General features: G+C 45.2%; 1 protein-coding gene and 1 long non-coding RNA gene across 5 annotated transcripts in view; both read left to right on the forward strand.

The window, feature by feature from the left end:
- The first annotated feature begins 1886 nt into the window (after positions 1 to 1886).
- BMP6 (bone morphogenetic protein 6) overlaps positions 1887 to 22209 on the forward strand; it is a 164926-nt gene continuing 144603 nt past the window's right edge. For all 4 annotated transcript variants that reach the window (XM_077144088.1, XM_077144090.1, XM_077144089.1 and 1 more), the window contains exon 1: positions 1887 to 2601. In XM_077144088.1, coding sequence (XP_077000203.1) covers positions 1887 to 2601 — 715 coding nt within the window. The remainder of the gene's footprint in view (positions 2602 to 22209) is intronic.
- On the forward strand, positions 3030 to 10346 carry LOC143669351 (uncharacterized). Its single transcript, XR_013168869.1, has 3 exons — positions 3030 to 3500; positions 7600 to 7857; positions 8799 to 10346. It is a non-coding gene; the product is annotated as an uncharacterized LOC143669351 (long non-coding RNA).

The following is a 22209-nucleotide window of genomic DNA, read 5'->3' on the forward strand; positions in this document are numbered from 1 at the left end:
GTAGAGTGCACAATTATTTTTTCCTAATCCACAAGCACTTTTCACCAGGCAAAAGATGCTGTTGTTTTGAGTGAATTTGTTTCTAGGAGCCGTAGATGACTGGATATTCTTAGACAGTGTACAAGCAAATGAATTTGCATCCTTATTGGCAAACGGTGGTAGTAGATTTGTTTGGGTATGGTGTGCAGTGTATGCGAATGAAAAATATGCCTTCTTTGAAAGTACCACATGTGCTTTACTTGCTTGATCTTTCCTACTGCTTTCGGCAACCCAGACTTCAGGGGGCTTCAGAAGGACCTGTTATTCCAAATGGGAACACACCAATCCTTCCTTTTACTCGAATTATCTTTATCACCTCTCCTCAAAGATTTTTCTTGCACCGTGGAAACTGTATTGCATTTCAAAACATAAAATGTCAACAAGCAAGCGTTTAAACATTTCCAAGATAGCAGAGAGGGTGGGAAGGACTTCAATGTGGCAAACAGTGTAGAAAACTATTACATGATCTGATCACACCCTCTTTCTTTTGGGGTGCTAGCTTAAGTGGCCAAGTCGAAGTCCAAATGAAGAGCGAAGTCAAAATGTTCGCCCCCCCAAACCTTCAGGACGCCGGGTCTGGTTTATATTTGGCCCTCCCGGCGGCCAGATTGTGTGCAGCTCTCCCTCGGTGGGTGTGTCCCTGCTTCCAGCTGCTGGCTTTGAAAGCCACGTGTCCGCTAAATGCCTATTTACATCAGTGCGAGACACTCGGGAAGGAATCGCAAACTATCCTTTTTCTTGTCTTCCTCAATTGATTCGGACAGGATTGATTTAAAGCTGTTCTTGCTTTTGTTTTGCTAAAGCATCAACTCAGGCCTTTTAAGTGATCCTAAAAGAAGCTTCTTCTTAGGGTGGGGATCAGATAACTCTTACAAGTGAGAGATCATTGCAGCGACCACCTCTTTGCCTTTGATACTTCACCCTGCCTCGGGTGCCTCCAGGAATTCTCTGTGCCCGAAACCTAAGCGTTGCGGAGAAAACGCCTCTCGGGGGAGGGAGGGTGAAAGAAGGGGGCGGGACTATTGAAATACCAGGCTAGGCGAGTTTCTCTATTGGTTGCCAGCCTGTCGGTGACCGCGGAAGGCGGGGCGTCCCTGGGGCTGGAGAGCTGTACCTGAGCGCGACTCGCTCCAGAGAGCCCACGTTGGCCGCGGTGGGGACCGCGGCGCCGGCAGGAGGTTTCCTGCGAACCCCGGCGCATCGCACCGGCCTCGGTCGCCTGCGCTCGCGTCCCCTTTGCGCACGGGCTTGTGCCGGGTAGTTGGGCGCGAACTGAACGGAAAGCGGGACCCTCACTGCCTCGGGAGTGGAGCGGCGCGAGGAGATTTTGAGTGGGGAGCGACTGTGCCCGAGGGCGGCGGGGAGCGCAGTTTTTGACAGTCGAGGAAGTGAAGACTTTCCGAGAAAACTGCCGTTTTGGAACGTCTTCTCCCCCTCGGCCCGGGCCAGCCGGCCGGTCCACGTCCCGAAGGCGTTCCAAGCCCGGGAAGGGTGTGCGTCGGGGATGCCCGGTGTCACCCGCAGCCGGTGAGCGGCCCGCGGCGCCCGGCTCCCCAGGCTGCCAGGCGGGCGCGCGGCGAGCGCACGTGCGCGGGGCAGCGGGGTAGTGACCCTCGACACGCCTCACCTGGAACTGGTACCTCTAGAGACCTCTTCGGAGGGCGCTTTCCCGGTGGCCCTTCCCTCCTCCTCCCTCCAACCTGGGCAGCTGCGGCACCCCGACGACCATGCGCGATAAGGACTGACTAGGGCCAGGAAGGGAAGCGAGCCCGCGGATAGGGCTGGCCGCGCAGTCCAGCCTCGTGCCGCCGCTCCACGACTCGCGGGCGAGCCGGGCCGGGCGGGGGATGCCGGGGCTGGGACGGAGGGCGCAGTGGCTGTGCTGGTGGTGGGGGCTGCTGTGCAGCTGCTGCGGGCCCCCACCGCTGCCACCCCTCCTGCCCGCCGCCGCCGCCTCTGCCGCCGGGGGCGCGCTGCTGGGGCACGGCGATAGCGGGAGCCCGGGCGGTCCGGAGCCACCACCCCCGGCGCCGACCTCCTCCTCCACCACCTACTCCTCCTTCTCGTCCTCCTCCTCTTCCTCCTCCTCCTCGGGCTTCCTCTACCGGCGGCTTAAGACACACGAGAAGCGCGAAATGCAGAAGGAGATCCTGTCGGTGCTGGGGCTCCCGCACCGGCCCCGGCCCCTGCACGGCCTCCAGCTGCTGCAGCCTCCGGCGCTCCCGCAGCAGCAGCTTCGCGGAGAGCCCCCTCCCGGGAGGCTCAAGTCCGCGCCCCTCTTCATGCTGGATCTGTACAATGCCCTGGCGGCTGCCGATGACAACGAAGGGGCGTCGGAAAACTCCAGGCTGCAGCCTCAGTCCCTTGGAGGGGGCGGCCCTTCCCTGACCCAGCTGCAGTCCCCGCGGAACGCCCGCCGCGCAGCCACCGGCTCGGAGCACACGCTCCACGGCAAGAGCCTCCTAGCCCCGGGACCCGGCGGCGGCGCGTCCTCCCTGCCCAGCGCCCAGGACAGCGCCTTCCTCAATGACGCCGACATGGTCATGAGCTTTGTGAACCTCGGTAAGGATTGGGATTGAGCGGAACCACAGGGACGTTCCCCCCCTACCCCGCCCCCCCCCCCCCCCCCTTGCACGGTGTCCGGGGCATGGAGGGGCAGGGAGGGGCGCGGAGGAGTCCGGGCGCAGCGCACCCGGGCGATGGCGGTGGGATCTGGACGCCTATCCCGGTGCGTCCTGACACCTGTGCGGCCCCGGGTAGATTGTGCGCTGCCAGCCGGAGGCCAGCTGTGCGCTGCGGACGCCGGCGGGGGGGGGGGGGGGAGGTGGCAGCGGAGGCGGGGGCGCGCGCGGCTCCCGGGCTGGCGTGTCAGCGCGGCTGTCCCGAGCACCCTGGGCACTTTCAACCCCCTCTGCCCGGCTCGGCTGTGGCTGCATGTCCCACCCCGCGTGTAAGCCGGACTGATGAAGGGAGAAGCCACTTCGGTAGTCTTTCCCCCCGTAATTGTTTCCTTTTGCCCCCTTAACGCTCTTAACGGGACTTTTAGGATAGCTGTTCACCAGCAGCCGAGAACTTTGGAAACTCGAGGAGCTCGGCTTCTGGTGTGGCCACGGGACTGGTGGGGAGGAAGGTCCCGGAGGACCGCCCAAGGCGCAGGGATCCCGAGCCGAATGGGGCTAATTCAGCCAGCGCCCTCCCTTCGGTGCCTTTCGCCAGTGCCCGCAAAGGCTGAAAGGGTGATCGATGCCCGCAAGGCGCACGGGCAGAGAAAGGGTGCCGGGGCGGGGGCCGGGCATGGGCGCGGAGCTTCTCGGAGCCGGTTACCAGGCAACAGAATGGAAATCCGAGGGAGGCTAAATCCGGCGCAGCCACGAACGCGCTGTGGCGAACTGGGACCGTGTTCCCAGTTAAGGGATCGCTTGCTTCCCCCTAAAGTTTTCTCATCTGTAAATGGGAACGATGTAAGTAAGGAAGTTTTTTTTTTCGGAATCAGGGCCTCTGGCTAATGCTAGAATCCATTCATGAGCTGACTCAGCCTAGTGGACGCGAAGGGCTGGACGGGGCGCGTTTCTTGGCTGGGAGAAATGGGGCGGGGGGAGGAGGGGGTTGCTGCAGCCACGCCCGGAGCGGTTGCAGCAGCGCTGGGGAGGGGCGGGGTATCTCCGCGGGGTTCCCTTCCTGCATGAGGCGCGTATCTCTGCCCCGGCCCCAGAGTCGGTTAGCAGAGACTTGCCAGCGGAACGCACACGTTTCAAAGCCACGTCATAGACGCCCGTCATTCAAGGGCATTATTTACTTGGATGTTTCCCAAGGAAAATAGCTCAGCGATTTCTTTACGAGCGTTATGAGAGACGATTCTCAGCTCTGCTGCGCTTTGGGGGAAGAACGAGGGAGTGGGGACCAGCGGGGGAGAAGGAGGGGGTGGAGGCCCGAAGTCTGGCATCCAAGTGGTTCAGAAATCCTCCTGGGAAATTCATGAACCAGAATCTCACAGGGAGTGGAGGTCCCGGGCCTGCCAATCTTGCTACTTGCACTGCCAGGGTTTCGGATTGGTCGAGAATTTTTCACAATTTATTGGACTCCAAGCCAGGACTGAGCCACCTCGGTAAAGCCGGCTGGAACAAATGCCCATGGCAGTCAGTGTGGTTTCCAGGGGGCAGAGGACCGGTGCTGTTCCTTCTTCTAATTTCTCTGCTTCTTCTGGCTTACTAAAGGCTACCCCTTACTCGCTCACTCACTGCCTCCCCAAGTTTCCTGCCAGCCCTGGGGAAATGTTTTATGCCTTTTGAGGGTAGTCCCAATCTGGACAAAGTGAAGGGGGACTGACATTCCTGGCCCCTTCTTGGAGAATCATATTACAGCCTCTGGGAAAACAGTTCCCGGCCGCGGACCAGGTTCTGAACCTTGGCTGCCCCTTTAGCATCACTTGGGACACTTAAAAATATGAGCTGCTGGGGCTGCACCCCAGGACAATTATATTAGCATCTTTGTGCAGCTCGGCGTATATATATATTTTTTGTTTCAAGTGCCTTGGGTTTTGCTGATGTGCTAACATGGTCAATAACCACTGGCACTGGAGATCCTGATGCCAGAACTGAAACACTTTCTTGAAGGGAATCAATATATCATCCCAGTAAGAGGTCAATCATTCCTTTTATCAGTGGCTCCTAAATGTGGCTGTGTATTAGAATCACCCAGGGAACTTCAAAATATCCAGATGCCTGGGTTTTACCCCATACCAATGAAATCAGTATGTGTGTGTGTTGGGGGGAGCCAGGGATCTGTGTTTTTTAAAGACCCCCCCCCCCATGTGATTCCAGTGCTTGGGAACCACCCCATTAGATACTGTCGGAAATTGTGAGAGCTGGTTTGAAGTGAGTTTATGATGAAGTGAGGGCTATGATGTTTGGTGACCTCCCAGATCCCCTTGCTTCCTGGTTCTCTGACTTTTCGGGGTTTACAGTACCTCTTCGAGTCACACTGCTTGAAGCTGCTTATAAATCAGCTAAAATGATGGTTTAACATGGTATCTCCCTAGAGATGTTTTTATTTTTCTTAAAGCGTTTTTAAAGATCCAAAAATTACCCCTTAAAAAGTCCAAGAGAATTCACCAAAAGTGCAATTTCAGGCATTTGGACAGCTGTCATGGAATTGAAAGAAATTTCTGGGCACAAATTCTGCTCCAAGCGCCTCATATCATAACATTGGTCTTTCTGACTCCAAGCTCTTCCTACCGGTAGGGCCCACCCAGGACGTCATACAGGGATTTAGAGGAGAAAACCTTCTGCAGATAAGTAAAAGTCACAAACCGGGCCACCTGCCAACTCAACACTTCTGCTTAATCTTAATCCATTTAGCAGCGCCAGAAGGGAATTTTGTAATACTAGGTTAAAATGTGATAAAGTCAGATTATCATGGCTCTGAGCATGCGAATGACAGCTCATTTGAAGAAAGCAGTTGCTTCACAATGTGGACTTTCAAAACAAGGGTGTTGGGAGAATTCCACAGGCTTCTGAATCTATGGCAGTGGCAGGCTCACAGCTGCATTCCGTGACTCATCTGTTAAAGAACCTACAGAAAGATCAAAGTTAGAGCACTGTGCTCTAAAGCACGCTTATATCCCAGTGGGTTAAGCAAATTATAAACTGAAAGTTTAAGGGAAAGTGTTACATAGTTGTAAACATCCGTCTTCCCTGGGACTGGGGGAATAATTTACTCATGAAATACATTTAAAACACCCTGAGCCTTGTCAGCCAGCATGACTGTCAGGAAGTATGAATCAACAGGATAAATTGCTCTCTCATATTCCAAGTGCTGGTCATTGGACCAGCTCATTGTTGTTGATGTTGACTGTTTAAACTCTCTCTGGGCCAACAGGCTGGGAATTTGTATCCTTCCAAAGGCTGACGGCACTCCAGCCGTCTGCTGCCCCTGTGGCTGGTGTGCAGAGGGTACCTAGCACGCTGGAGCTCGTGGACCTGCATTCAATCAGGGCCAAGATGCCATTTTCCATTTGTTTTCTAATGCTGAAAATCTCTTGGCAGCCTCATAAGCAAGCCTGCCAATTTGGTGACCTTGGAGAGTATCCTGAAATATCCTTCAAGTCTTAGCTTAAAATTCACCTTCTTAGAGAGCCCTGCTCTACCACTGTTTATACACTGTGCTGCCATCCCCTCTCCCCACCCTTTCATTGACTTCTTTACCATCATCACACCCTGTTTGTTTCCTCAGCCCACTCTTACCTCAACTGTTTCTTTTTTCTTTCTTTTTAAAATTTGCTTGCTCATTTGTTTGTCTCCTCTTCTAGGATACCAGCCTCAAAAGGCAGAAACCATGCTTATTCATCACAAACTAGCCTAAGTACCTGATATAATGCTGAGCTGTGCTTAATAAAGAGCAACTTAATGAAAGTGTAGACATAACCCACATTTTAAGTTTGTCGCTCAATGGGAAGGTCTGATCATTTAGAAATGCTGCACCTGATTTTTATTCTACAAAATGTTTGAAATAAATGAAGGCATTTAGGACATTGAAGTTCATGGTATATTTCATGCATTTTCATAATGTGCCATTAATAAATATACCTGCTTCTTTTTTCATTAGTTACTAGTATGTATGTTTATTTGTAATATGCATTTTTTTTGAGAATAGTAAAAAGGGTTCTTTAAATCACTGCATTTCAAACTTCACTAATTTATTTTAAGTTAATGAAGCATTGATCTCCAGATGCGAGGATAAAATGAAATGAAATACTGGAATTATGCTCGGTGAAGGGAATCAGTATGTGTTTGGTATTAGTACAAGTAACAAGAAACTTATTGTACTAAAAATACTGGCAATCTTCTGAACAAAATTACTCTTGGGAAACATAAATTAGAAAAAAAATGGAATACTCCCTCCTTATATTTATAACCAAATACACTGTACTGTTTTTGCTCATAAACATAGGATCACTAGTACTATCTTTCATTTAAGCTCCCTGCACTTACAAAGATTTTTGTGAACAGAAAATAAATCCATGCCTGCAAGCTACTCACAGCAAACGTAGTTTGGAGAATTTGGTTTGCAAGAGTATGGGTTCGGAGAAGCAGGGAGATGTTCTCCTAAATAGATTTCAAATGGTAAATGTGAAATCCAGTGGTATTTGAACAAAAGAGTTGTACAAAGTGTCCTCAAGCTAAGAGCAAAGGGCAAGCAGATATCATTGTCACAGCGTTTCCTTTGTGTGACCTACTAAGAATGGGTATAAATCCTTTCAAAATGGGCTGAATCATGGTTTGTTCCTCTCCTTAAGAGCCTCCCTCAGATTAGTATGAGAAAAGGATTCCCTGAGATAGGACAATTTGTGTAGGTGGAGACAAAACCAAATGTTTAACGCTTTGTTCCACTTGTAATAATCATGCTCAATCCTTGTGTCTTCAGAGATTAGCTACATTAAGTGTTGGATTTCAGATGATTTGAATATGGGATGGAGGGTGAATAACACATATTGAAAGTAGCATAGCACGTTCTGAAAGATAACAGCTCTGTTGTCTTTACCTCCTCCCCTATCTGTTTCAGGATCTAAAGTTAGAAAAGAAAAATGAAGAGGATATAATTTCTTGAATGATTAACCAGCTCTGTGTAACTCTTCCACAAGTCAATCCTCTACCTTCTGCCTCCCATCTCATGAATTATTTCATGGAATGCTTTTTAAACTTTACTCTAGAGGCACTACAGTTTTAATTTTTCCATTTTGATCTTTACTCTCTTCCTCCATGGCCTTACCTGAATGGAAGCCATTTTACCGACTTTGACACTCCAGATGGGGGAAGAATGGTAGGTGGTCTTGATTAGTAGCTGCCTTAAATATCTGTGTAAAAGGAGTAGAAACCAGTACAGAAACTCCCTAAGATATGAACAGTCAATTTACAAAGTCCCCAGGCATGTTACACATTAACCTTCCGTCCCCTCTCTCCTGAGGCCACAGGCCGACCCTCCCCATGAGGGTGGGCCACGGGCTGCCCTGGACTGCAGGGTCCTGCCTGAGGGGCTGGTGGGAAAGACGGGTGGCCACTTCTCTTCTTATTTTACATTCCCCACTAAGGAATGGCGCATTCTGTTGTCCTCCTTTCCCTGTTTTCATCATGACAGCTGAGTTAATTTTATTCAGACACATTTTCACCTCACATGCTTTTCAAAACCCCCACTCCTACCTCTCTTCCAAACCTTGCCCTCTGGAAACCTGTGAGCCAGACACCCAGAGTCGCCTAAAATATTTGAAAGTCGTGACAGTTGTGTCAAGAAAAAGGAAAACCATGAGCATTTTAATGAAAATGTAAGGGTACCAAAGAATCTGCTATTTTGAGTCAGAAATTCTCAGAGCCTCTCTTCTTTGGCTTTCTGGTTATACCTGCTTCTCTTCCGTCACAAGCAGTAGAAGAAATAACACATTGTAGTTTGGTGAAATTTGTTGGATTTTTTTTGTCTAATGATTAGTGTTTTGAAAATACTGTTCTCTCTATAAATACACAGTAGTTCATCAACCTTATGGATAAAGTAAGACTCTGGGGCCTGGTGTGGGAAACACAACTTACTAACGTTATTTTTTCTGAGAAAACATTTTCCCAGAAACAGACAACCCATTTTAAAGTTGGGCTTTCTCTATTATCAGCAAGAAGTTTTGGGATCATTGGTAAATTTATATGATTCATAGATCATAGAATATAGGGCACTTATATAATGCTTCTTGTACGTGACCGAATCACTCATGTTTGAAGTTAAATCTGCAGGACCATTTTCTCTTTATTGCTGTTATGGTAAGAGGGAGGGACAATCCATGGAGCTGCAAAGAAATCCTAATGCATCAAAGCAGTAGAGGAGTTGGTCAGGAATGGGTGAAGAACTCAGGAGAAATTACCTAAGTCTTCAAGAGTACGATTCTGAACAAGGTAGGCGGCAAAGCTCAAACGGTTTAAAATTTGGTGGGCTTTCTCTTAGGGGATCGACTTTTCTCCAAGAACTCTGCTATTAGAAGAGGAAAAGCTCTGTATTTCTAGAAAGATCCTCTTGTTTGATATGTTGAAGGGCGGTTGACCCGCAGAATTGTTTTCTGCTCCCAAAGTGAGTTGGAAACCACTTTGCTCCGAGAGGCATTGTTTCACTAATATCCCACAGGCTTCTCTTCCTGCCCAGCCCATCCCCATTATGCAAGAGATTTGGTCCATAATGGAGATGATATCTAAATTACATCAGGGAATTCCTTGCTGTGTCCCCACGGTCTTGTTATCTAAAGCACAGTCCCAGATGCCTGGGTAGAAGAATCTCCTTCAAACATTTTTGCAGAGTGAGGTTCTGGTTCAGAGACGGAGAGCCTTCCTGATTTCCAGGCTCCTTGGCAAACGCCCTTGATTACTGATTCTGTTAAGTCGAGATTGTCCCAGGCTGGGAAGAGCCTGGTCCCAGAATGCTGATTTTTTACCTTCAGATTGTTTTCTCATTATCAGACAGCACTGTCCGGGGCAAGGAAGAGCGGTGTGGATTCACAGCGGGCCGAAAAAAGTGAACTTCGATATCCGTTTCCATTCATTATTGTGATTCTCCTGCCACTTACCCTTTTCACCTTGTCCAGAATGTGACTTCTAGCCTTCAGCATCTGTGTTTGTTGATTGTTTTTCCTGTGTTGGTTTCCTGTACATGAACAGGGCCTGGGAAGAAGGAAAAAAACCCTCCTGATTTGTTAGTGATGTGAGCGGTTTTATGTGCCGAATAGACCAGGAGGTTTTTATAACTGGCCTTGTTTAATCTCTGAGACTAGTTATTCTCTCTTTCTCTCAGCAAAGCAGGTGGGAAAGCCCAAATTGTTGAATCTATGAATTACACTTAAGCAGTCAAAAGACCGAACTTTGTCAACTCCAGAATTAAGTATGAAAATATTTCACTTGACTTTGCTTTTTCCAGATTTTATTTGAACACACTTCCCCTGTTACAATTAATTAACAGAGACCATGTCCCTCCAACTGGGAAAACAACTCAATGAAAATATTAAAATTCACAATATGCAGCGTTTGGAGGAGGGGTAATAAAATACCTTTGTTGAATTAATATTCGTGTTCCTGGGCTTTCACCTCTTTGCTGGACAATTGTAAGAAAGTAATTTTGATTTTCTGTGAATACGAGGGCCTCAGTTTTGGGTTACTATGTGTTGACACCAAATCCATTGGAATTTTTTTTTTTTTAAGTCAGGAGTTTAAAAATCTTTTTTCCTCCACATGCTTTCACGGAGGTGTCTGTCACCATAGTACCTAGACAATACCTCAGGCACAGAGATGAACGATTAAATTTCTCTCTAGCTTGTGCCCTGTTTGAGCCATGCTCAGCAGGATTTGGGGGGAGTCAAATAAAGAAGGAGATTGAAGAATGAGCAAGAATTTTTGGAATTCTGTGCTTGTTAAATTATGGAAATTTGGGGGAGGGGTGGTTAGGGGAAGGGTTAAATAAGCTTCCTTTCTTTCTGAAAATGAATATTAAATCTGAGTGCGACTTTAAGATTGAGAAACTCACAGAAAAAACTTCCTGCAGGACCCTAGAGGCAGGAGAAGGGGATTGAAAAGGCTTCTACAGAAGGAAACACCTATATAGATATTAAACAATGAAAAGAAACTCTATCCGTCCACTTCATATAAATAATATATAAACTACGTTCATTTGTTTCTTAATTGTTACAGGTAAATAAGTGTAAACAAGGAGCATGCTATCTCCGAGTGATATTGTACAAACAGTAATCCATTTGAGATGTTTGGGGAAGTTTGCCTGCATTTCTTTAAAAAGATTGTACCAGGTGAGACATTTCATAAATTCTCTCCTTGTGTCAACTGTCTCTTGCAGTGGGTGCAGTGGGGGTGTTTCTGGTATTGCCTCACTTGATTTTAGCTCAATTGCATCCTGCCTCCCCACCCCACCACCTCCCCGACAATGAACAGAAATCTCTCAGAAATAGGGAAGAACTTGTGGCTGTGATAGGATCAGTGGACTTGGGAATTTCAACTTTCTTCCTTAACACCAAACTTAGGATGTGCTCTGGTTGAACTACTCTGCCTGGTAGGTTAGGAGCTTAACTGAGTCCAAATAGAAATGATACTGAAGGGTAGGGCTAGAGCTTATGGGGTGTATTTGATTCCCAGGCTACTGTTTCAAAGTGCCGCCAACTGTGTGGCTTAAAACAATAGAAATTTATTATCTCACAGTTCTGGAGGCCAGAAGTCTGAAATCGAATCTCTGATGTTTCTAGGGAAGAATTTGTTCCACGCCTTTCTCCTGGCGTCTGATGATTTCCCGGCAATCCTTGATAATCCTTGGCTTTTAGCTGCAGACTTCAAACTCTGCCTCCATCTTCCCTTACATCCCTCTGTGTCCAGTTCTCCCTGTCTCATAGACACCAGTCCTGTGGTTTAGGGCATGGCCTCATCTTAACCAATCACATCTTCAAAGATCCTATTTCCAAAGAGGTCACATTCCCAGGTCTGGGCTTTAGGACTTGAACGTGTTTTGGGGGCATACAGTTCACCCCGCTATAGGAGGTACTAGTGAAAATGACATCGGCACCTTCAGCTGAAGAGATTTGGATATTGCAATTCACCCAGAAGGCCGTGGGCAAGTGTCTTAGTTTGCCTGAGCTGCTGTCCACAGTGGGGTGGCTCAAACCACAGGACTTTATTGGCTCACGGTTTCAGAAGCTAGAAGCCTTCCTTTCTCCCCACTTTCTGGTGTTGGGTTTACTGGCAGTCCTTAGGGTTCCTTGGCTTTCCCATCACATGGTGACATCCTCTCCTTTTCTCGCTTCAGTGACTCCTTGGTCCTCTTTATGAGGCTTCCAGCAATCTGGATTAAGACCCACCTTCATTTAGGGGGTCCCTCCCTTAACTCAAATAACGTCTTCACAAGGTCCTCTTTCCAATGGGGTCATGCCTATAGGGAGGTAAATAAAGATGAAGAACATGACTAAATTGGGGCACACTGTTCCATCTCCCACAACAAGCCTTTGCATTTTGATGAGGTCTGTTTAGGGCAGAGCCCGTAGCCCCATCTTTGGAAATTCTGCCCACAAATCTGGTACCTTGGTAATTTCATCTGTCTGGTTTGACCCCATTGTTATATATAGAGAGATGTATGTGTCATGATTTGGGGTCCAGACGCTTTTTTCTCTTTTCCCTGGAGGCGTCTCCATCCCTAGTCTGTATCCTAGTAAGTCTGTCGTATATCCTGTTTTCAACCTTTAGACTTTAGGAAGTAAGATGAGGAAACCAGTGTAGCACCCCTCTCTCTTCTTTCCTTTCCTTCCTCTCTGATTTTCCCTGCATTGATATTCCTTTGGAGTCATTGGAGTGAATGAATTGGAAAGAATGAACTGCAATCACGGCACTTATTCATTGGAGTGAATGAATTGCACAGTATTGCAACTCTGCATTCATTTTCTCTTTTATGTATGTTCTTTCGTGCCTTTCTCACAGACCTGGTAAACAGATTATATGTCTCCATGGAAGCTGGTGGTCTTTTACCACAAAAATCACTCATTGCCCACTAGAGTGGTTAAATAGCTGGTTTTCAGGATTGTGCTAGAAAATCCTTAAGGTCTATCAATATAGAGCAGAGGAAAGAGCACTGGACTAAGCTTTAGGAGGCTTAAATTTAGTCTCTCATCTTAGTATTATCCCTAATTACAGTATCTTAGTCAAGCCACCTAATCAAGTTTGTGGATTTCTTTCCTTGTCTGTAAAATGTGATTATTGGGCTAGGTCAGCCTTTCCCAAATTATGTTTCATGGAATACTGCTCTTCCAAAATATTCTGCAACAAAATGATCACTTAAGTTGGGAGGCACTTGATTCCTCTCTTTCAGATTTACAAGTCTAATAGCCTATCAGAGTCCTGGCAAGTCTTAGGGTAAAGAAGTCTCCTAACTTGTTTGAGTAGAGCTTTCCTTGAGCTTACTTTTGTCCACCTGTCCTCAGATCCTCTCCTGTTTCCCTGCTCTTCTCTGTAGAGGCAGGGGAGGGCCCCTTGAAGAATGCATTTCCAGGCTCCTATGCCATTTGGATTTTGCTGATGGGAAACCCTGGAGAGAGGGGCAAAAAGGAAGAAGCTGGGATATTTCTCCTTCTCCTTTCTGAATTCTTCTTCTGAGGTTCCAGCCCTCTCTGGACAGGTCACCTTGTTTCTCTGTCTTCTCACCCTTTCCCCCAAAACCTGGTTATCTTTTTAGCCTTTCCTCTCCTGTCCTAGTTCCCTCCATTAAATGCATGGTGTCGTAAACACTTGAACGGGTTTCTGTTTGTCTGGTTGTGATGGCCTCATAATTCCCTGGAAAACAGTTGAGAAACCCTGCATGAGATGATGTTTCAACTCAATTCTAGAAGTCTTTTTGTGCTTCTCTGAGAAATTCTTTGTTATTTGCTTTTAAGCAGCTTTATTGAGGTTTAATGAACATATGACGCACTGCATGTATGTAAAGTATACAACTTAAGTGTTGACATCTGTATACACCTGTGAAACCATCACTACAACCAAGGTACATATTCTGAGCCATTCATTTAAACGTCTGCCTGTGCTCGGGTAGGAAGCATCAGTCCTGACACACAGGAAAGGCAGTAGAAATTCCCATCTTTTGTCAGTACCATGATCTTACAGGCTAGGGGCCTCAGGAATGGTTTTCCCAGGTCACAGAACCATGGGGTCATGTCCTCATGGGGTCAGGCCTGTTCTTTGCAGCTGTAACTGGCCTTTACCCTATATCTGACCTTCCACATTTATTTTAGGCAATAACAATAAAAATAGATCTCTTTTCAAATATTAAGATCAAACATACAGAGTACTTTCGGGTTCTTAGGGACCCTCTTGGCATCTTGTTTTGAAATATTGAAGTTGAAAAAATTTGCTCTGCATTTCTGTTTTAAATTATGGCAATTTAAGCAGGGCAGAAGTCCACGAACTTTAGGAAAGTAGATAGTGATTTTTTTGGGGGGGGGGGGGGGTTATGGGCAGGCACCAGGAATAGAACCCAGGTCTCCAGCATGGCAGGTAAGAACTCTGCCTGCTGAGCCACCGTGGCCCTGTAGATAGCAATTTACCGCTAACTTTTCTCCCATGCTTATCCATCTCCAAATGTTCTATAAACTTAAATAGAAATTGCATTTTTTTGCAGGAAAAGTATTATATTTCCTTATGGCAGTTTGTCTTGAAGAACGACCAATGTCACTTACCCTATTTTCTCAGCAAGGCAAAAATATAAACTTTCATAGTTGCAAATATACACTAATGGGTGTTAAGAGAGTGGAGAATTTGGAGGTTTTGGAGAAAATATTAGAGTTTTATCAACTTTCTATTCAAAATAGCATCCATTCATGTAATAGAATAGTTTTGTGAAATTGCTTAACCACTCCTGGCCCCCCTGCTGGGAAACTGCTCTTTCTTTTCCACCTCCTTTTTCCTCTTATTTTGCAAGTCTGACTTATGTCCCATCACTCTGCTGACACTGTTCAATTGAATGTTCTAGAACATTCTCTCCTTAACTTTTATAATACTGTTTGCTCACTCTTGATCTTTTCCTGTTTCCTACACTGCTGCCATACTTTGGGACATTTCCTGAAAAATACCAAGGATTTAGAAAGGTTGCCATGTAGCATTAGACCAACTCGGGGGCTGAGATATAGCCCATGGGCGGAAGGTGCCACACCCAGTGGAGGGAGTTTGGAGAAAATATGTGGTTATAGGGCATGATGACAGCAGATACAGGCTTTCCAGTGACCGCCATGGGGTGTTGGTGGACTGGTGGTGGAGTGGGTCACACAGTGGGAAGCCCAGCAGCCATTGTATTCAGAGAGCCATATGCTAGCTGCAGGGACACACTTTACTCTGAACTCATTTATTCAAAGTGTGATCCAAGTGTGGGTTACACCAGAATCACCTAGTGCCATGCTTCTTCAGCTTTCTTTGGGGAAGAACCAGTTTAATTCTTTTGTTCTTTAAAACTTTTTAATCACTTGTGGACCCATACTGTTGTAGCATTAAAAAATAATGAATTACTTGAAAAAAGAAATGTAAAAACCCCAAATATACACACAACACAACCTAGTTTTTATTAGTAGATTCATGAGATGTAAAATTATTCATCAAATTGCTATAAAACTGTCTAACCCCTCTCAATTGCTGTACTTATCTCAAAATTGCAGACTAGTGACAGAGTTTGTGCATTGGCCTAGATCTGGTATTGCTAACCATCATACAGATGCTTGGACCCCAGACCTAAAAAGCAAGCTCTGGGAATTTGGGTATGGGAATCCGAGTTCTAAGAGACTCATTTGGTGATTTGAGAGGTGACTAAGGTTTGAGAACCACCGTGTGAATTATTTAGGTTCCACTTCAGTCTCTGCCCTCATTACACATCCGATCACGTGCCAGAATTGCTGGTTCTACTCCTGAAATCTCTCACTCTCATGTTCCCACCTTTTTTTCTGTAAAGCAATGAATACAGCTTTTAGCTACGCTTCCCCTGTAAGTAGCAATTCTAACATAACAAAGACCAAGGAAAGGGCTGGCTGGAGTTCTTTTCCAGTGGCAACCCCTGAGCCCCCAGCTTCCTCACCTTCCTTTCTGGTCAGTCACAAGGCCTCAGTTAAGGAGTCAAGTACTCCCTTTAGAGAATATTCTTTTACTTGATTACTTAAAGGGCTGCAAGTTTAGCTCATTGAAATAGATGGTAATGTGATAACAAGGAAAATATGTATGCTATTGAAATCAATGGAAAACCATGATTCAACTTGTTTGTACTCTATAATTACCATATTTTAAAAACACACATCAGACTTGAGAGAAAAAGTCTGAAAAGGAATGCATCAAGATCCCAGCAGTTAAGGTAGTGGAGTTATGGATGATTTTTTTTAACTTGACTACTTTTCCAATTTTTTGATACTGTGGTAACGATGTTTTTCTGATGGAAAAAATAATAATACAAATAATATTACTAAAAGGTCAGACACCTCGGTTTGGTCAAAGTCAGGTCCAAATACTTCCAGCTCTCAATTTTTCATGACAGCTACGTAGAAAGAGTAGCTTTAGTTTATAGACAAAGCTCAAAAGCTCACTCCAGAATTTAAGCATTTATAAGAGATGGCATTCGATGATTTGGATTAGAGAATCCTTTTTTTTTTTTTTTTAACTTTTCCAAAGGCAGAGATAAGAAAAACATTGTTATTATGTTCTTTACATTTCAAAGTGTTTTCATGTGCGTAACATCCTATTCTTTCCCCACTCCTCTTTTTATTAGAGAAATTGTGGGTTGTAGAACAGTCATGCAGGAAATACAAGATTTGCATATACCAATCTATTATTAACACCTTTCACTGATGTGAAACGCTTGTTACAAATGATGAAAGCACATTTTTATAATTGGACTAAAAACTATAGTTCGTGGTTTAACCTAGGGTTCACCTACCTTTTTTTTTTCCATCCCCCCGCCCCACCCCACCCCAAGCCCTGATCCAGGGTGTTTGACTTCTCTACTTGTCTCCCTTGCTGTAATTCATCTCAGTTTTTATGTAGCACAAATGTGATCATGTTCCCTCTCCTCCAACGCCTTCATTGGATCTTTGTGGTCTACTGAATAAAACCGAAAGACCCTTCTGACTTCAGCCCATTTCCAATTTATCTTCTCGACTTATTTTTGCCTATGTTATTAAAAAGCCAAATGAGCAGGCCCTATGATTTCCTTCTTCTGACCTTTTCTCATGACTTCTTCCATTTCCATGGGCTTACTTGCCCATTTCCATGTGCTAAATTCTATGCTCTTTAAACCCCACCTCGTCAAGAACGACTCTCTTGGATTTGCTTTCCCCTAGGACCTGGCTCTCAGTAAGGACACCTGGACCCCCCAGTCTCATTTCAGGGGCACGTGTACAGATGGGCCTCTCTGTGGTTTAAAGAGAGGTCGGGACTCCTGAATTCCAGTCTTGTGGCTGCCGAATCAAATTCCCACAAACTTGGTGGCTCAAAACAACAGACATGTACCTCTCACAGTTTGGGGGCCAGAAGCCTGAAATCGAGGTGTTGCAGGGTTGGTTGCTTCCAGAGGCTCTGAGGGAGACTCTGTCCCATGCCTCTCTCTTCACTTCCACTGGCACCCCCTTGGCATTTGTCGGCTTATAGATGCATCTGTCCAATCTCTGCCTCCGTCTTTACGCGGCCTTCTCCCTGGTACGCTCCTGTGTCTCACGTCTCCCTGACTGTTCTCTTAATGACAGCAGTCATTGGGTTAGAGCCCACTCTAAGTCCGTATGAACTTATAAGATCCCAGCACGACTGCATGTGCAAAGGCCCTGTTTCCATGTAAGGGCACATTCATAGGTGCCAGGGATTATAACTTGGAGGTATCTTTTTGGGGGACATGAGTCAATGCACTACGATCACTCACTAGCTGCATGAATTTGGGCAAACCACAGTCTCTCATTTGTAAAAAGCAGTGGTTAAACTATGTGATATATAAGGTCCCTTCCATATCGGCGTCTCTGATTGGTGTCGTATAATGTTTTATTCGTCTTTTTGACACCATCCTCCACTCCCAAAGTACCAGCTGGTGCCTTATCTTAGTCGATACTTGAGGAATCTTATTGGATCAATGGTCATTTTCTCTAAGGTAAGATTGGTGTAAAGTGTCTTATTTTTTGTTCCCTTTATTAATAACATTGGGCATTTGAATGAGAGAACTGTGAACTGTGACACTCTCTGCAAATGTGAGCAAGACTTAGTAATTCCTATTCACGGCACTGCTTATAAAAGAGAAGGTGTCTGTTTCCTTTCAGGGTTTATGTTCCACGACTTTCTAGATGGTTAAACAAATTAAAAACAAAAAGGCCCTAGGAAGAAGAAATACTATTTTCCCTCTACCTGATGTCATTATGACTTTAAGAAGTATTAATAGGCATTAGAAAGAGCCGCTACTGAGTCTGAATTTAAGTTTCCTGGCTGTGCAATGCAGAAAGGTTGTGTGCTAGAAGGCACGATTCTTCTCACCTGCAGGCGCAGAGGCAAACTACTTATCTTGTCAGCTTTTACTCTGGGCTCCCTTGCTTGGTTTGCATTGTAAAGGTGTTAGACATTCTGTTTACGTAAGGGCTGAGGGGGATGTGTGTGTGTGTGACATAATGTCTATTGAAACCAAGTCGCCAAGTTCCCCACTAGGCAAGAGGGAACATTTAAAACCTGAAAACAGATCGAAGTCACGGCCAAGGTTGAGGACCCCCCGTCCAGGAGCAGGGAGGTGTGGCCAGGTGGGTGGTGGTCCCTTCGTAGCTGGAAACAGACATGCATTACTGCACCATCAGCTTCCCAAACCTTGACTCCCTCCGCTTTCCAGACCATTGGTGAGATGAATCGGGCGAGAATGAAATCTCGAGCAGCTGATGCAGGGACACGGCCTAAGTGGGCATGCGTGCGTCCAAGCAGGATGGAAAGAAATGTCAAATCAGAGAAAGCGCCCACAAGTTGCAATGTTTCACTTGTTATGGCCTGTCATGAAAGTCATTTAAAATTAAACAACTCTTTAGTGCTTAAATTTTATATAATACGACAGATAGGTCTTGGAAAAGAGAACTTTGTTTTTCTCCTTGTCCCACTAAAATTTTGCTCTCTCTACCAGAGTATCTAAGACAAAAACGCTTTTCTTTTCCAGGATATATGCTAGTCTTAGGATGGAGAAAAGAAGAAAGAGAGGGAGATGGAATTCATGTAGATGTTAGAAAAAGAAGCAACTACAGAGCTCTTTCATACTTTATTTGATGGGTAGCCTAGTGAAATATGAATATGACTTGTATTTGTAAGTCCTATAAAGTGATCATTTTGTTTATTTGTGTATTTAGACTTTTATACTTTTCATAAATTTATACACACCGATATATAAACAGAGAGGGAAATCTATTACATAACATTTATACTTTTTGTTCCCTCTCCCCACTTGCTGTTTTACTTTTTTATTTGTGGGGGCCTCTATTTAGGAATAAGTAATAATTTGTACTGTTGCATTATTCAGGATAGTATATTCTGAATATATCAGATCGGGTTAATATATCCTGGCTCTTGTAATATCTGTTCCTCTACCTGCCCCCTCCCCCCTTAACTACCTTTTCGCCCCCATTTTGGCCAGAGCCATTATTTATCTTGTGTCACTAGGAAGTAATCTAACCACCGCGCTTCTGCTCTCTCTTCAGCATTGGGTGACACAAGATGAATGGATTGAGCGTCCATTTGACTTTTTTTTTTTTAACCCTGAGGTTTTTGTTTTGAGGACAGTGTAATTGCTTGCTCGTCCTCACGCACCTGTGCTCTCTCTGTCTTGCTTGTGGAGTATTTTATTTTTGTGGCTCTTCTAGTGCATGGGGCCAGGTTAATAGGAAACTGAACTCAGAGTCCAAACTTCCCTGGAAGTGTCACCTAGCATCCTTAACCACAGAGACTCTGGGATAACCTCGTTAACACCACAAAAATAAAATATGTCACCAGAACATTTCACCGAGATGAGCAATTAATTTCCATGATTCTCTAAGGTCAACCACAGTACATGGTTTTTCCTACTGGCAGCAAATATGTTTTACCGAACTCCTACCTAAGTGGTTTTTATTTACGATTCTACAGTGAATTCCTGCCTTCCTCACTGTTGATTCCTGTAAATATTATGATTCACTTCCACACCTTTTTGAAGAAGCAAATTCCAAGTTGCAATTCATCTTTTAATTTTTTCCGGGCATTTTATTAAGAAAAATTTCAAGCAGGGAGAAAAATAGAAAGACTTTTACAGTGAATATCTGTATAGCTTCCATTTAGATTCAATCATTAACAGTCTGTTATGCCTGCTTTAGCATATATCTTTTATTTGTCTGTGTGTGTGTTTTCTTGTCTTCTTTCTCATTTATCTGTTAAATGTATCCATCTCTTTATCCATCCATGAAGTCAACGTTTTTAAGATGTATTTCAAAGTAAGTTGCAGACTGCAGTAAACTTCCCTCTAAATCCACCCACTTATTTGTCATTAATTTTCAGTAGTTGTTGATACTTATTTTCAAGCAGAATTTCTACACAATGAAATGCAGAAATCTCAAGTGGATGAGTTTTGACGAAAGCATGGCGCTTGTGTAACCCATACTCCTATCAAGATATGAGCCATGGCCATCGCCCTAGAATGTTCTAGAACATTTCCTAATGCTGCTTGTAGTCTGCCCAGGGCATGAATGGTTCAGGGGTCACGTGGAATTTGGGACTGTCTCTCTCTGGTGCTCTCCTACCCGGGATGCTCAAACTCTGTCTTCTTGTTCTTCAGGCAGGCAGCCTGTGGATTCCCTGTCGGAGTTATAGCTGGACGGTGGGGTGCGGCCTGGGGCCTGCCCATAAGCTAGATGCCATGAAATTGGGAAACACATTCCGTGCTGTTCCTGACTTCCCGTGGTCAACACCCCCTCCGAATAGGCCTACTTGTGGTCACCGTCTGGTCCTTCACAATAGCTGTTCTCACCAGAGTTTAGAGTTTTTATCTGTGGGAGGCTCAGTCTGGGAGGCTCTTACTTGGCCATTACCAAAAATGGAGCCCATTATTTATTTTAACTTTTGTATGTGTGTGCAAAGGAATGTGCAAAAGGCATATTTATAAAAGGATTTCAAATAGTATATGGAGAAGCCAAGCAGATGGGTCCTGATGTAGCATCATGTTGCTTTCCGGAAGATGCGATGGCTGTTTTTCCCTAACAAATGGGATCTGAGACACTAGTTAATATGTCCTGGAACAAAAAAAAAAGGTTTCAAACTCAGGGAGTATTTTTGGAATAAGAAATGACAGCTTTAATTTGGTTGACTGATGTTTATTGCATCCTCTCAAGGCACCCACTAAGTACTGACTACTGTGACAGGATGCCAGGGAGAGAGGTTTCGTGGCTGACTCAAGGGAGGGAGGGAAATTCCTGCACCCCAAGCCTGACACAGAGTAGAGGATGATGACATCTATAACTGACATAAAAATAAAATATTATGAGAGCAGATACTGTCTAGCCACAAAAAGGAGTGGTGATCTGATACAGGTTTGCAACATGGATGAGCCTTGAAAACATCATGCTAAATGAAGGAAGCCAGGCACAAAGGGACAAACATTGTATGACTCCACTTATGTGAAATATCTGGAATGGGCAGATCCATAAAGACAGAAGGGAGATTTGAAGTTCCCAGTGGCTGGGGGTGGGTTTGGGGGGAATGGAGCGTTACTGCTTAAAAGGGTTTCTACTTTTTAAGTTACTGCTTAAAAAAGAGTTTCTGTTTGGGGCGATGGAAACATTTTGGTAATGGATATTGGTGATAGTAGCCCAATATTATGAAGGTAATTGATGCCACTAAATTGTACCCTTAAAATGGTTAAAATGGGGTGCATGGGTGGTTCAGTGGTAAAATGCTCGCCTTCCATGCATCAAACTTGGGTTTGATTCCCGGACCATGCACCACCCCCTAAAAAAAAAAAAAGTTAAAATGGCAAATTGTATGTTATATATGACATTACACATGCCAAAAAAAGTGAATGTACATATATATATATTATGGTACCACCAAAGTTGTCATTTGCGGAGAACCTGCTGTTAAGGTGAGCATTGAAGAGAAGTTGGATTTCCGCTGGTGGGTGTGGAAGCTGAAGGCGTTCTTGCATGAGGAGTGCAGGGGGAGCATGGCAGCAACGCTTTGGGAATGGCTGGAGGGCTCAGGTGCCTGGGTCTGGGTGTGCGGCTGGGACCCATCTGGGGAAGAGGTTGGGAAAGGTAGGTGGAGACCAGCTTGTGAGCAATATTGAAGCAGTTCTAAGGAGTTGGGACTTTATTTTGTAGGCTGCAAGCAACCATGGATTGACTTTTGTGTGTTTTAGGAAGATATCTGTAGCAGTGACAGTCAGACCAGCTGGGATGTTTTCATACTTGTCTAAGTAAAGAGCCCATTTAATCTGTATTTGCAGCATTTCAGGACCTTAAAAATTTTGAAATTCCACAATATTCCCCCCCCCTTTTTTCTTTCATTTCCTTCATTTAAATGCAGAATGTTTATTAAAAAGAGAACGAGGAGTGTTTAAAAGAAGAGAGGGACTCAAGTGGCAAATTGGTGACCAGCACCTGAGTTTATA

Source organism: Tamandua tetradactyla, chromosome 25, assembly GCF_023851605.1.
Source record: "Tamandua tetradactyla isolate mTamTet1 chromosome 25, mTamTet1.pri, whole genome shotgun sequence".
Taxonomy (NCBI): Eukaryota; Metazoa; Chordata; class Mammalia; order Pilosa; family Myrmecophagidae; genus Tamandua; species Tamandua tetradactyla.